At 40.8% G+C, this 16,166-nt stretch overlaps 1 protein-coding gene across 2 annotated transcripts in view; it reads left to right on the forward strand.

Annotated features, from left to right (window-relative positions):
- Positions 1-16,166, forward strand: part of grin2ab (glutamate receptor, ionotropic, N-methyl D-aspartate 2A, b) — a 90,655-nt gene that overhangs the window by 62,374 nt on the left and 12,115 nt on the right. For both annotated transcript variants that reach the window (XM_026929322.3, XM_034300394.2), the window contains 2 exons: positions 1,802-2,397; positions 13,565-13,679. In XM_026929322.3, the coding sequence (XP_026785123.1) occupies positions 1,802-2,397; positions 13,565-13,679 (711 nt within the window). The remainder of the gene's footprint in view (positions 1-1,801; positions 2,398-13,564; positions 13,680-16,166) is intronic.

The raw sequence follows: 16,166 nt of genomic DNA on the forward strand, positions 1-16,166 counted from the left end.
ATCCGAGGCATACAGGTCGTAACAGAAACACACAGAACGTTGTAAAGAAGTGAGAAGAGAAGCTGGGGCTGATTTCTTTCTTCCACAGACTGTAGAGTCATGCAGCCAATCAGTGACAGCCGTGGTAGTCAGGTGATCACACAAAGTGACACGCCCCCTCTCTTCTTTTTTTTTTTTCCCTCTCAAAATTACGCAGAAAGGACAGACGCCAGAACTTTCCTGTTTTCGGTTAAAGTGTTTGTTCTTCACGGCAGGAACCCAGTGGAACTCCACTCTGATTACGTCATTCATGAGACGTCATGACACAACGCACTGCGCGTGTCACTGTTGCGATCCTGATCTAGCGAAGGTTCCTCTTAGACCTGAGCTCTCAGTGTAGTAAGGAACAGGAGATTATTTTTTCCTTGATGTTCAGTGCTACATCCTGCGTCCATTTTTCTCTCCTAAATGGAACTCTGTTGAAGCTCAGACTATAATATAATATAAACCCCATTTTCTGTACCTGCGTAACCCGTTTACGTGAGTAGTGCAGTGTGCATAACTCCCGTCTTTTAATCCGACGCCCGGTGTGTATCAGGATATCTGTGTGTACGCGTGCACGGCTATTCATGAGCTGAATGAGTTTTGGAGCGCGTAAACGACTTCGTGTTTCACGCTGTAATTCTGTCACCTTTTAAAGACGCAGTCATTACTCTAAAGTAACTCGGCTGGAGACTGCAGCAGTGCTCGAGGCTGAGCTTTCTTTTATTCTCTCTCTCTCTCTCTCTAATGTTTTCACTGACTACTAGGATTTAATCGTCTCTACACTACACGGCATCACACTGTCACGATTTCCGATTATATTACTGGACCTGCCAACATTTCCGCATCTTGTGTAGGAGCGCCGCAGATTAACATCGGAGTACACTACTGCGAGTTTTTACTCAAAAACATGCCAAAAGAGCAGTCTTCTATTCGCCTCCAATAAAAAAACCATCAGATCTGGAATGATGCACAGTTGCATAAGTGTATCGAGCTCTCCGATGTTAACCGACGGCGCCTGGAAGCTCCGCCCACTTCCCCCGATCTCACGTGATCTGCAGTAGACGGGTTGCAGGGCGCTTTCCTCGCTTTCCATCAAGGTAAACTATTAATATTTTTGAGTTCATTAATATGAAATAAAATCTAGCAGTTTAGGTTTGACTTAGCTAACATTAGACACGGAAATCAACATCTGTTAGCTATTTTTATTACGGATGCCACTAAAGAAAGCACAAAAAAGAGTGAAACTTTTTCACATTAAATCGGCTTACAATGGAGTCAAATCTAACACTTCACAAATGACGTTAACATTGATGGTAATTAGAAAGTGATTAAATACACTGTTGGGTTTTTTTCCTCTCTCTCGCGCCGGTCAGCGTTCAGACGCGTTCAAACACTTTGAGCACCAGATAGATTTACTAGAGAAAATGTCGGCCATGTGGACGTTAGACAACCGATGTGCAAAAGGATTATATCAAAATTGTACTTTTATTTATTTATTTATTTTTACTGTTTACTGAAAAAGCATCCAGCTGTGTTTTTACGATTGGCACTGCCACCAAGCAGTTCCCGACTGGTAATATTATTACACCCTCCTCTACTCTCCTTCAACCTGAAATGGTGCAAACGCTCGTCTTCTTACGCCGTCATTTCCTGTATGAATAAATTGTGTATCTTGATTGTTTTAAATAATAAATCGCAAGCAGGGAAAAAAATCACCGCATATCACCCAAGCCTAGTGTCGACTCCTAATTTTTATTCTTTAATTTCTCCTCCCCAGGACGACAGCTCCTCTTTTTTCCAGTTCAGCGCCTCACTCCATCAAGAAGCCCTGCTCATGCTGGCTGTCATGGAGGAATACGACTGGCACGTCTTCTCCGTCGTAACGACCAGGTTCCCCGGTCACCAGGAGTTCGTCGCCACCATCCGCGTGACCGTGGAGCACAGTTTCGTGCGCTGGGACCTGCAGAGCGTGGTGACGCTAGACGGCGTGGGCGAGCCTGAGGACAGAGCGCACGTGCAGCTCAAGCGCATCCAGTCGCCTGTCATTCTGCTCTACTGCTCCAAGGACGAGGCCGAGCTGGTGCTGGTCGAGGCCCGATCGCTCGGGTTGGTCGGCGCCGGCTTCGTGTGGATCGTTCCCAGTCTTACATCCGGCAACCCAGAGCGCACACCTGAAACCTTTCCCCCGGGAATGATTTCCATAGCGTACGACGAGTGGGACTATCCGCTGGAAACCCGCGTGAGGGACGCGGTGGGGATTTTCAGTCATGCCGCGGCCGCCATGTTTCGAGAGCAAGGCCGCATACCGGACGGAACAGTCAGCTGCTCGGGTCAAGCGGAGAAGCCAGAGGTTCCTCCAAGTGCGTTACGCAGGTAAAGTAAATATTTTACGCATAAATATCCCATCACGTCTGGTTTAGTAGATTACAGCTTGTGTAATGTGGACTGTCCAATCTTTTCACGAAGTTTCAATCTCTTCATGAAGCGTATTTCGCATGGCACTACCTCCGCCAGGGGGCCAAGCATTCTTCAATCAGCTTTAAGTCTTTTTAAAGCCTTTTTTTTGTTTGTTTATGATGATGAGTAAATGCAGAAGATACATGGCATGGAAAATCTCTGGCAATGAAAGAAGAAGTGAGTTTTGCATGTGATGTGCTACTGAATCTATATTCCTATTTTACATAAATCATTTTCATTGTCCAAAATATTTAATGCATGCGTATTAGATTGTCGCGGTTGGCAGGTGTTGTGCATAAATCCAATCACGTGTGTCTTTCTTTTGCCACCGGTAATCATACCTGGCTAATTGTTTTTGACACTCAGCAAGCTGTGCTTGTTTTGATAACAGACAGCCCAGGGTTCATCCCATGCAGCGTTGTGACAGGAGATCACTGGAATATTACTGCGACAGCCGGAGAACCCAAACACAAAATATGGCACGCGTCCTTTCAGAAGGCTTTTTTCCCCCATTTACATTAAAGTGGTGGAAATTCTGTACAGATTAAAGGCAAAAACAACATTAAGTGTTTAACTGAGGTACCAGAACAGCTTTAATGGCCCTTAGCGTTGATTCCGCACACCTCTGGACTGATGTGTCCTGGATAGAATTTAAAAGATATTCTGTCAGGTGGGGTTTTGATGGTGGTGCTGGATTTTATCCACCATTTTTAACGCACTGCATCTCCACACGCTTTGAAATATTTCGCCGTATTTTACCTTCAGTAAAAATAGAAGTAGAAAACCTCAGGCGTAATGTATATCCCGTCTGAATTGGCACGCCGGTTCAGTACAGTCTCCGTTACGTCCTGTGGGATACAGAAGTTTCGCTCTTTTTCTTCACTCACCTCACTTTTTCAGGAAGCACTCGCTCTTTTCTCGAAACCAAAAGTTTAGAACGCAGGACAACACGGTATAGATGATGTTTAAAAAGACGTATCAAAGAAGCGACGATTTCAAGGTCAGTTCCCTAGTTTGAGCTTTAACCTACAGACCTGTTATGGTCATGTGATCTAAAGATCAAGCGCAACTTGCTTAGCCACGCCCCCTAAAACACGCACTTGTGATAAAGGCAAAAAAAAATAATAAATCAGTAAATGAGTACGAATACGTTATTCAAATTAAACAGTGTGTGAGACAGATATGGTTAGTCGTGCAAATGGGAAAAACATTTCATTACCGTTCACTCTGTCATCCTTAGTAACTGCCTGGTCAGGATCACACTGGTTTAAATTAGGTTTAAGTTAGTTTGTTTATATTTTGGGAAATAGAGCCAACAAAATTCGTTAGAAACTATCAGGGGCTGAAGGCTGACGATCCATTCAAGAACTTTTATTAAAGGTAAATATTAACAACAAATTCAAAACTAAATAATACCAGATATAAATAAAAGACTAGGCAAAGCGAGAACTGACGGAAGAACAGGAGCGCACGTATGTAGGCGTAAATCCAACGTGGTTTAATGGAGTTTAACGCTTCACAGGAAGTGAGCTGTTTAAATATACTGTAGAGAACTGAAACAGGAAACAGTCACACACACTTGCAGGAGAAGGAGACAGGACCAGGAAGTAAATAAAAGTGCATGAGCGGGAATTCTAGTTTCTAGTTAAGATCAATAATGGACTGGAGTGATGTAGCTGAGGTTGAGGAACTGTCAGAGCCACATTTCACACAATACACACAAATACGCCAGTGTTTCCAGTGTTTCCTTAGGTATAGTGGTACGGTTTGTATTTAATTTAAGGGAAAAGAGAAAAAAAAAACACCTTCATGTTTAGGCCACGCCCACATCCAGTTTAAATCCATATACATACATACTACGTGTTTGCACGTAGAATTTTTTTTTGTTTTTTACAGAAAGCTATCAAGATTGAGGAGTTGCCATGGGTTCCTATCACTCACTGTTCTCAGCGCTGAGAGTGTGTGCTGAGTAGGCGTTTCTCTTTTGATCTCTCTCTTGGTTGCTAAGGTGGTTTGTATCTGGGACACTGCAGACTCCAGAATGAGAACATTTACATGAAGAGATCGTCCACGGTGCACGCATTAACCCGCAAAAAACAAAACAAAACAAAACAAAACAAAACAAACAAACAAACAAACAATCCTCCACAACTGTGAGATTTGTAAAGCTTGGAGTGGACGCTGTCACGTTCTCACACGGGTTATAGTCCTATTAAGCTGCGCTGAAATGAAGAGGATAAAACCGCTGGGGTGTTTTTAAAAGCTCTCTCCATGCTCGAGGCAAAGCCTTGCGTTAATGTTGGACAGAGAGAGAGAGAGAGAGAGAGAGAGAGAGAGAGAGAGAGAGAGAGAGAGAGAGAGAGAGGTTATGTTCATATAAGTCATTATGTAAATTAGAGCTGCGTGGAGAGAAGTAGCTGCGTCTCAGGAGCAGGTGTAGACCTGACCTTATTTTTACTCACTGTCTGCCTTCAGGCCAAACACCACTCTCTCTCTCTCTCTCTCTCTTTCTCTCTCTCTCACACTCTCTCACTCTCTCTCACACACACACACTCTCTCTCTCTCTCTCTCTCTCTCTCACACACTCTCTCACTCTCTCTCTCACACACTCTCTCTCTTTCTCTCTCTCGCACTCTCTCTCACTCTCTCTCTCACACTCTCTCTCTCTTTCTCTCTCTCGCACTCTCTCTCACTCTCTCTCTCACACTCTCGCTCTCGCTCTCTCTCTCTCTCACTCTCTCTCTCTCTCTCTCACTCTCTCTCTCTCACTCTCTCTCTCTCACACTCTCTCTCTCATACTCTCTCTCTCTCTCTCACACTCTCTCTCGCTCTCTCACTCTCTCGCACTCAATCTCTCTCTCACTCTCTCTCTCGCTCTCTCTCTCTCTCTCTCTCTCTCTCTCAGTCTCTCACTCTCTCACTCTCTCTCTCTCACACTCTCGCTCTCTCGCTCTCGCTCTCTCGCTCTCTCTCACTCTCTCTCTCGCACTCTCTTGCACTCTCTCGCACTCACTCTCTCACTCTCTCTCTCGCTCTCTCTCTCGCTCTCTCTCTCTCTCTCTCGCTTTACTTTATTTGTTTCTTAAACTGCAAGGCTGTTGAATTCTCGATTCTGATTGGTCAGATCACAATGTTTATCATTATTTATAGGTTACCGTTTCTATAGTAACGGCTCATTCACAGGGACTTTCGGTGGATATTCGATTCTCCACACACACGGATTAAACTAGCGCGTGCGTAATCGCTGATACACAAGGTGGCATTTATGGAAGGAGTCTCCAGTGTCAGCGCTTTGTAAAGCCGTAACTTTCTCGGTTTCTCGGTAACATCACAAGCTGCGTTTTTTTTTACTTACTAATTTCAAGAAGATGCAGGTGAGGGAACGACTGTTTATAGCTGCTATAACGTAAGTAACGTAAGTAAGTTCCACAACATTATTTATTATTATGTAATTATATACTATTGATTTCAGAGCAAGAACATGTTTATTTTTGCTTATCAATACTGAAATGATTAACATGCTTAGCAGAGACGGCGCCGATCCGATACCCAGGATCAGTATCGGGGTTGATACCAGCAAAAAAATCTGATGGTGGGTCAGATATCTGGAATTGGAATTGGGTTTGGAAAAGTTTTTTTTTTAACTGTAAATGTTTACAGATAAAGAAACTTGCTTAGTATTTTTTTTGTTCGGATTGATTTGATTATATTTATACTTTATTATATTTGCGGTGTAAGTAATCTTAGCTCTTAGCTAGGTATTTTTTTGCCCTGTAGTATTTAAGTCCTTAAGTTTAAACAATCATTTTGAAGCTTAGTAGTTTTTAAAGAAAAAAGTATCAGCTGGGATTCGATATCGGCTAATACTCGTCTCGTCCCATCTCCAGTGCTTAGTATTAATCAGACGTCAACGTCACGGAACGGAAGATTTTATTTCGTTTGTTTTTGCGTTCTGTTATCGACGAACTCCTCATGCTGAGTTTTATCGTTAGTTGTGAAATCTCGACGACTTTCGCGTCGCCTGTTCATCAGCACGACAGCGTACGCTGGGGTTAGTACCACGTCATGAAGGATGTTGATATCGGAGCAGTACGACATGTTTAATTGCTCACACGCATCATTTCAGCTGAGGTAGAAATGTCTCTGTAATGCGGATGAGCTCGTGTGTGCAGAGCTCGCGGCTATAGAGCGACGCAGCAGACGTCAGCCTCAGCCAAACCGCCGCTATCTACACCAACACACACAAAACCACAACACCTCGGAGACATCCGTGAGGCGTGGCGTACGCGTCTCGTTATTCCTCAGTAAATACTCTGGATTTTGTTTTATTTTCAGAAGAATAGATGCTTCTACACAGCCGTGCAGGAGCTGATTGGATTTCGGGAGCCGTACGCCGGCAGGTCGATTGCAGAAAGCTTTTTTTTTTTTTTTTTTTTTTTTTTTTTTTGTGCGATGCTCTCATAGTGCTTTTTTTTATGTGTGATATAAATACTCTATCTCTCTCCTCAGAGCGTCTGCTTTCCTTTTTTTTAACCTGAGGTCTTTACAAACCTGGTCTGGTCGCCTCATGAGGCGGAATGAGATCTTGACACAAGCAATTTATGTTTGCTCGAGGTGCCAGACAAAACATGCTGTTATTAGCAAACGGTCAGCGCTTTCAGGAGGCCATTAGCACTACGGACACGACCTGTTTTTATTTATTCGCTGCTCAGGATAAAAGGTTCGTCCACTCAAATTCCACATTACGCTAACAAAATATATCAGTCCAGCCGAGGCAGTGACTTTTTCGCCTTTTTTTTGCTGCTGATGTTGACGAAAATCGATGAATACCAACGGCGCTGATTTAATCCAGTGATCAATCCTTTCAGGTTGACCTATACGCTGAATGATTTTCTTCCCATGTACAACACATAATTTGTTTTTTTTGTTTTTTTTGTGGCTTGTAATGTCTTGTAACTCGTTGTTTGAGCGCTACGGCATTGCTGAGGTGACACGGTGGTTATGTTTTAATAAGACGTGTTGTGACCATGAATTACGAATGAAATGAAAAAAAAAAGTTAGAATAATAAACTGTTATATCGTAGTACTTCGTAAATAAACATTAGTATTTCTGTTTTATTTCAGAAACTGTACAAATAATCACGTTCTGCTTGTAAATGTGGAATATTATGTCATTATTTGTCTTAAAATTTTCCGTTACGAGCAAGTCTGAATATTATTCTATGATTATTCTGTAATTATTATATAACGCTGGACCACAGTGCTCTTGAATGCTCAATTCTGATTGGTCGGAAGATGTTGATTCATTTTCCGTATCCTTGTGCTTGTTATCGTTTCCATAGTAACGGTTCATTCACAGCCACTTGTACAGCAGACGCTTCACATAAACAGATGTGTAATCGTTGATATGTAAGGAGATGTTTATTTCGCGTTAATGGAAGGAGTCTCCAGTGTCAGCTGTGTCCAGTGTTCTCAAGCTCATTAACTCTAAGCTGCTATAACGTAAGTGAGAACAGGAACTAACTTATTTCACGAACATTACATGTAACTATAAACAGATAAAAAAAAAAAAGGATGTCTGTTTTTAATTCATTAAAAATTGTAATTGTTGGAAAATCGCTGTGGTGTAAGAGGAATAAAACACTTGGGGACGTGCTGTTAGAGGAAAACAATCAACTCCGAGGCGGTAACAGTAACTCCGCTTCATCACACCACCCTGTCGTTGATTAGTTTCCTATTTCAGCACACCCTTAGAGTTTTATTCCTTCATCCTGAATATTTATGACCGTCATATATTTATAACCTCGTGAACATTCTTCACTCGTGTAGAACATGTTTATAGCCTTCTTATAATTTACAATATAATAGAAATTATTGTTTAATGTTTATTTTTTTCCTTCTGATGTGTGATTAGAGAGTGAAACATGTTCACACACTGACGCGCTGGTTTAAGAGAGCGCTCCGACACAGCTGGAGGGAAAATCAATGCTCATTTTTCCGCTGTGGTGAACTTTGATATATGAACTGCGTTCATGCCTCCACCACACACACACACACACACACACACACACACACACACACACAGAGAGACGCATCGGTGTAGCAGGTGGCTCAGTTCTCTCTGTTTATGCCTAAAGCTAGACTACATTTCTTACTCCGGTTTTTTTTCCCACACAGAAATCTAACACGTTGAAGACATACTACAATATATTACAGTAATGTGAGGTTTTAAAACCCTGATGTCAGTGCTGGAATTAATAAAACTTAAAAATAAAATTTATAAATAAAACTTAATTAATAAAAATTAATAAGACTGAAATTAATAAAAAGGTCAAAATTGGGAAAAAAAATCAAGGTCACAAACCCTAAGACCAAAAACCCTGCAACTAAATAAACCAATGTCAGGGTTGGAATAATAAAAACCTTAAAGACAAAATTGTAATGAAAAAAAAAAATCTAATGTCAAAGTTAAATTAATGAGGAATAAATAAAAAGGTCAAAGTTGTAATTATAAAAAATAAACCAAGGTCAAAGTTGGAACTTAAAAAAAAATCTAATGTCAAAGGAATAAGCTCAAAATTGAAATAAAAAAAACCAGAACTTCAATGCTGAATTTTTAAAAAAGGTCAAAATTGGAATAATAAAATACCTAACTAAAAAAGACTAATGTCAAAGTTAAAATAAAACAAAATCAATCTCGTAAATAAAACTAAGGTCATGTAAAAAAAAAAAATAATAATCTTAATGTTAAAATTTGAATATTAAAAAAATTGTACATTTTGAAAAGTTTGTATTAAAAAAAACTAGTCAGTGTTAAAAAAAAAATTATCAATTAGTAAAATAAATCATAATGTTAAAGAATTAGCCTAAGGTCAGATATTGCAATTTTTAAAAAAACTAATCTTGAAGTTGGAATTTTAAAAAATCATGTTAGAATTTGAATAAAAAAGCTAATGTCAATATTAAAACAAAACAACAACTAATGTCAAAGTTGGAATTTAAAACCAAGGGTTTTTTGGATTATTTTGGGGGGAAAAAAATTTCAAAAAATTTCAATTGTAATTAAAAAATAACTTGATGTAAAAGTTGAAATAAAAAAATAATAATGTGAAAATTTCTCATTAATTTCTGTATAAAAGCCGACAAACATCCACAAATTAGCTGTGTGTATTTTCTCAATGAAGCTCTGTAGATTTCATGTCACTCAGTTTCTAACTTTCTCACTGCAATCAAACGGTGATTTTATAAGTCTGTTTAAGCCTCTTTTGTTAATGGAATGTAAAATTCAGAAAAGGAAACGCAGTAATCCTTTCCGACTAAAGAAAATACGATGAATAAGATTAGAATAATTAACACAGAGTAATAGTTGAACTGATTTAGATAGAAGCTCTAAGAACAGCTGGAATAAACATGAACAGAAATGGGTTTATATTAATAATAAGCTTTGAGGATTCATATTTAAAAAGGTTTAGTGCGTTTGTAGTGGTTTTTTTTCTCTTTATTTATTTATTTATCTTGCACAGAGACCGTCCTGAAATTCCTGAACAACACCTGACGGAAGTGATGACGTGAGGTGCGAGACAGCGTAGGAGCCGCTCGAGGATTTACCGCTCGGACAAAGAACGAGTTAAAGGGCAGCTTGTTATATAAAATAAAATAAATAAACTAAGTCTGACTCTGAAACGTCGAAGAACTCCGGCCTCTGAGACAATCAGAGCGAGTGAGAAAGGAACCTCTTCCTCTTCTCTGACCTTTGAGAAGGTGTGAAGGATGAGGATAATCACGGCGACTCGTACACGAGCGCATTTAAACCAGACGGCTGTCTGCTCCCTCCCTCCATCCCTTCATCCCTCCATCCCTCCCTCCATCCCTCCATCCCTCCATCCCTCCCTCCATCCCTCCATCCCTCCATCCCTCCCTCCATCCCTCCATCCCTCCATCCCTCCATCCCTCCCTCCATCCCTCCATCCCTCCATCCCTCCATCCTTCCATCCCTCCATCCCTCCCTCCCTCGAGACACGTCCGAATCCGATAACGTGGGAATAAACATCTGACTGTGAGCACTTTCTTGGAAATTGATTTATGGACGTTGGCTGGGAATCGCGAGGGAATATTAATGAAAAGTTGACCGGCTCGTACTACAGAGTGAAGGAAATGTGAAAATGGTGTTTAGCGACGGTGTGATTTGAAGTTTAAAAAAAAAAAAACAAAAAAAAAAAGGAGCCGTTAATCCTGATATAGAGTACGCAAACGTTTGAATAATGATGCATCGTTTACTGAAAAGCGATGACAGCTCATCTGGCATGAAAAAGAGCCTTGTGATCTGCCTTAGGTCCTGAGAACACTCAATCTCTGACTTGTTTTGTGTGTGTGTGAGTGTGTGTGAGTGTGTGTGAGTGTGTGATAGAAGTGGCCCAGGCCGTAGGTGGAGCTAAACTTAGCTGCTGGAGGAAGGAGCTGACTTTTCCCTGCGTCTGCTCGGTGGTAATAATGGAGGCGATGCCTGTTCGCCTTTTAGGGTGGTGATATATGAGCATCGCTGTATACTGTATAACACCCTAATGACATTACATCATTATATCTGGATGCTGTGCGGCTGCTGAAATACGCTCCAGGATTATTAAAACAAGATTAGGTTGGTTTTGTTTTTTTTAAAGAACAAACATACCTTGCAAAAAAATAACCGGTAGAGGAATAATCACCACGGTATATCCCACTGTATGTATAAATACAGAAGCTACATAAAGTATAGACGCATACTGTACATTAGTCACGTTTGCACACCCCTTAACTAATTACACGTTTAAACAACATTCGCTTGTAACTCAGCACTCAGTGCTTTTGGGTACCGACTTCTTCACATCTTCATTTGGTCATTTTATTCCACTCTTCCTTCCTCCAGATCTATCAGATAGAGATCAGATCTCTGCAAGTCATTCCACAGGTATTTGATAGGATTTAGATCTGGGGCTCTGCCTCCAAAACATTGATGTTCTTCTTCTGAAGCCGTTCCTTTGTTGACTTTGTTGGATTTGTGCTTCGTGCTGGATGGTGAAGTTTTTCTTCATCTGCTGTCTAACGGACGCCTGCAGAATTTGTGCTAAAATAGATTGATATTTGGAGCTATCCATGATTCCCTCTGTCGTGACTACAGCCTCAGTTCCAGATGAAGAGAATCAGAACCATAGCATGATGCTGCCACCACCATGCTTCACCGTGAGCATGGCGTTCTTGGGGCTGTCTTGTTTTTGCACCGAACATATCTTTTAGAATTATGCTCTAAAAGTTCTACCTTGGTCTCATCAGATCAGAGCACATTTTGTCACGTGGTTTGGGGTGAGTTATTGCTGCTAACTAACAATGCTGAATATCTTCATAACCGTGAAACTATAATGGAAAAACATTGAGTTTTATGACTGTAGGACTCCACACTAATACACTGAAAGAGTTTCATTTGTATTTTCACTTTGAATGAAAGAAAACACTTTCATTCTTCTGAAAATTAAAAAAAAAAAAAAAAAAAAGCTTCACTCATAGGTTTTTAGGGCACTTTCACAGTTACTAGTCTGTTTGTCGAGTCTGATTCACAGCAGAATTGATTCATTTTGTTTCCTGTTTGCGAATAATATAAACAAGCCAAAAAGCAAAAAAAAAAATAAATAAATAAAACTGTTTGTCCGAGGCTGAAAAATATCTCATTCACTGGTCAGAAACACAGCAATGGGAAAAATGTCAAAAGATCACCCAAGCACTGAGAACACGGAGCTGAGGCTAAAAAATGAGTCGCTAATTATATAAATAATGAATTTAAAACTTGAGTTTGTGTGTCGCATTCAGTGTTTATTTTCTCTGGCTCAGTTTAGCAGCTCGCATCTACAAAAAATAAACAACTAAATTAACGCTGTGACCCAAAATACACGTCACGTTTGATTCACTTCCTGCAGGTGAGTCGATTCAGAGTCGAATCGCTTTCTCACAGTTCGCTTAGAACCGGACCGAGACCGCTGTGTTCTCACCCGCCTAAAGAACCGCACTGAAGTGGAGAACACACCAGGGTTCCCGTTCAGACACGCTACACACTCCGTGTGTGCTAACACCCTGGAACAGTGAGCACATGGGATTTTAGCTTTTAGGCTGAATCTGCACCTGCACACACTCCAAAAAAAAAACACCTTTAAAGACGACCATTTAATCCGAAGAAGCCCTGAAAGACTCCGAGCACAAAGACACACACACACACACACACACACACACACACACACACAGAGAGAGAGAGAAAACGCAACGTTAGCAACAAATGCATCTGCATATCTTGCTGGAAAATTCTCCAAAAACGTTCAAGCCAAAAAAGTCATTAGTAAAGAGTAACAGGCTCGGGTTAATGAAGGAGGCCCGGGTGGCTGTGCAGGTCTCCATCAGCTTCTCCATCATGTAGCACGAGTTCAGAAGAGGAGCTGTGAAAGCTTGCTAACAAGGAAATAGCTCATTAGCCTGAGTGAGAGCAGCCATCACAGAGGAGCAGCAGATGAAAACAAATGACTCTGAGAGCGAATCGGGCCGTAACCATCGACACGCCGTAGACGCTAAACTGATGCGCCTACGATCCTTTTCTTTCATCTTCTTTTCTACCTTTCTTTGTCTTTCTATCTTCATTCAGTTCCTTCTGTCTGTCTGTCTCTCTGCTTTCTTTCTTTTTGCCTTTCCCTTTCTTTGTTCTTTCTTTCTTTCTTTCTTTCATTCTTTGTCCTTCTCTCTTCTTTCCTTCCTTTCCGTGTTTTATTCTTTATTTCTTCTTTTCTACTTTATTTTCTATCTGCCAGTGTCTTTCTTTTTTCTTTCTTTCTTTCCTTCCTTACATTCTTTCTCTATTTCTTCTTGTTCTATTTCTACTTTATTTCAATCTGCCCATTTCTTTCTTTCTTTCTTTTTTGTTCTGTCTGTCTGTCTGTTCTTTCTTTCATTCTGTCTTTGTTTATTTGTCTTTCTTGCATCCCATCTCCATCTGTCCCTCTCAGACTCATTACTGCTGAAGAGTAACATTACTCTGTGTGTGTGTGTGTGTGTGTGTGTGTGTGTGTTCCAGGTATATGATGGGTGTAAATCTGGAGGGCAGAGATCTGTCGTTCATGGACGATGGTTATCAGGTGAACCCTAAACTGGTGGTTATTGTACTCAACACCGAGAGGGAATGGGAGAAGGTGAGTTTCTTTTTTTTTTTTTTTCTTTCACTTTTATTATCTTTCTTCCACCCGAAAACTGAAGGTTATGTTCACTTTTGTTAGAAATATTCAGACATTCAGCGCTTCACCAGGTCGGGGTGGTGGAGGAGTCTGTACCGGGGGGATTTTTGGGTGGGAAAGGAACCTGGAACAGTCTGTAGATCTGAGGAGACTTTAGTGTTCTGAGTAATGTGGTGAAAACGAGCAGCGGCTCGAAAAGAGAGAGAATAAAGAGGCGGGTGAGAGAACGACTGTTTATAGCTGCTGTAACGTCAGTGAGAACAGGAACTAACTCACTTCACTGACGTTCTACACCATTACATGTAACTATAAACGGATAAAAAGCACGATGTGTAGCTCATAAATAAATCAGAAATCGTTCACATTGGCAAATCAGTGTGGTGCAATATTTCTTTCTTTCTTTTTTCTTTCTATCAATCTGTCTGTCTTTCCTTCTTTCTTGCTGTCTCATTTTCTTCTTTCTTTAGCTCTTTCTTTCTTCTGTATTTCTTCTGTCTCTCATTATTTCTCTCTCTTTATTTCAGTTCCCTTTATTTTTCTCTCTTTCTTTATCTCTCAGTCTTTCTGTTTATTCCTTCCTTCTTTCATGCTGTCTCATTTCTCATTACTGTTTTTTTTTTTTTTTTACATTTTTTACTATCTCGTTATTTTTCTCTCTTTCTTTATTTCTATTTCTCTTTATTTTTTTTGTCTTATTTCCTCATTCATTCTTTCTGTTTCTCCTTTCTTTCTTTGGGATAGTTGTTGATGATCCCCCCCCCCCATGTTTTGTTCCTTGACTATCATTACTTCTCTTCCAGATTCGTGTTAAAACAGAGACATATTTCAGTGCAGTTATAAATTAGAAATGTGACGAGTTTTCCCAGAACTCTACACAAACACGGTGTGATTTTGTAACACACACTACAACACACTCATGAACACAACATGTGCTAACGTTCAGCTGAAATGATCTCAAATACAGAAGAGTACGGACGAGTAAAGTGCGACGTATAAATGCGTACTTCGGGGTTTGAGCGTGTGTGTGTGTGTGTGTGTGTGTGTGTGTGTGTGTGTTTCATGGTTGTGTTGAGTTCCACACTGAATCATTATTTCCTGAATGAGTTCTGTTTGTGCCTTCGTTCGTGTTTTTGGATCGTTTCAGTCTTCTCAGTTTGCTCTCTCACGTCTCGCTTAATTTAGCTAATTGACTAAATAACGCGTTAGTTTTCTTCATAATAGTCTCTCCTCTTAGCCTCGTTCTTTCTTCCTGTCATTAGTTTTAGGTGTTCTCTCGCTCTTTCTCTCCTTTTCATGCTCTTGTTTTCCTAATCACTTCCTCGCTCACACGTTCTTTTAATGTCTTTTTATTTCTCCGAGGTGCAGTCAGTTTACACAGTGCTCTAGAGCAGCCGAGGTCTCTTTCTTTTTCTTTTCTTCCTTTCATTCATTCATTTCCGCTGTGTGCTATAATTACCCCCAAAATCCAGGGTCGGTTTTCCTGAGGAAATCCTGACAGATCAGGAAACCAATTTCCCCAACTTACGTGTCCAGAAGTGGCCAGAGGGAATCTGCAAGCAGCTCAGCAATCTCAAAAATGGTGGTATGATCAGCATGAGTACCAACCTGTGAAGAAAATCCTCCTCCTGTTTCCCACCTCCACAAGTAAGCTGTTTGCCAAGTGGCAGGAGCCATATTCCATTGTCTGCAAGATGGATCCTGCTACCTATGAGGTACACGGTTCAGACCAGGGCAGAGAGAAGCAAACTTTCCATGTGAAGCTTCTGACGGAATGGAAAGAATGGTCTTGATGGTAGGTGGAGGTGGATAAAGAGTTGGCCTATGATATGGAAGGGTGGAGGATAAGACAGATAAATCTGGAACATCTGGCCAAAGACCATCAACTTTTACTGCAACATGTCTTTACTGTTCCAGCAGAAAGCAGGAAGGACACACCTTCTGCAGCACACGATTCATTTAAACGTTCTGACACCTATCCTACACAGGCCAGAGAGACTGAAGAGGCACTGAAGAGAGAATTTTCCACCATGAGGAACATGGGCATGATTGATTCTACAGTGAATGAAGCAGCACTATTGCTCATAGGTCATAAGGCATCTGGGCTACTGACTGAAAGCTTGTGAGATCAAATCCCAGCATCACCAAGCTGCCACTGTCGGGCTCTTGAGCAAGGATCTTAATAATCAACTGCTCAGTTGTCTAAAAAAATTGTAAGTCACCAAATTAGCCAAATTAGATCATTGTAAATGGATTGTCATCATATCTAAAATGGTGACTCCTTTCAGATGGGCATGGACCTCTGTATGCTCCATGAAGTCTTCCAGTTTGATGCTTACCTAATGCACTGCATCAGTGGCTTCATAGAGAAGATAGGGTTTGCTACTTTTATTACCACCCTGGACCCCTGTAAAGGATATTTGCAGGTTCTGTTAGAGGTGAAGATCA

Source organism: Pangasianodon hypophthalmus, chromosome 26, assembly GCF_027358585.1.
Source record: "Pangasianodon hypophthalmus isolate fPanHyp1 chromosome 26, fPanHyp1.pri, whole genome shotgun sequence".
NCBI classification, from domain to species: Eukaryota; Metazoa; Chordata; class Actinopteri; order Siluriformes; family Pangasiidae; genus Pangasianodon; species Pangasianodon hypophthalmus.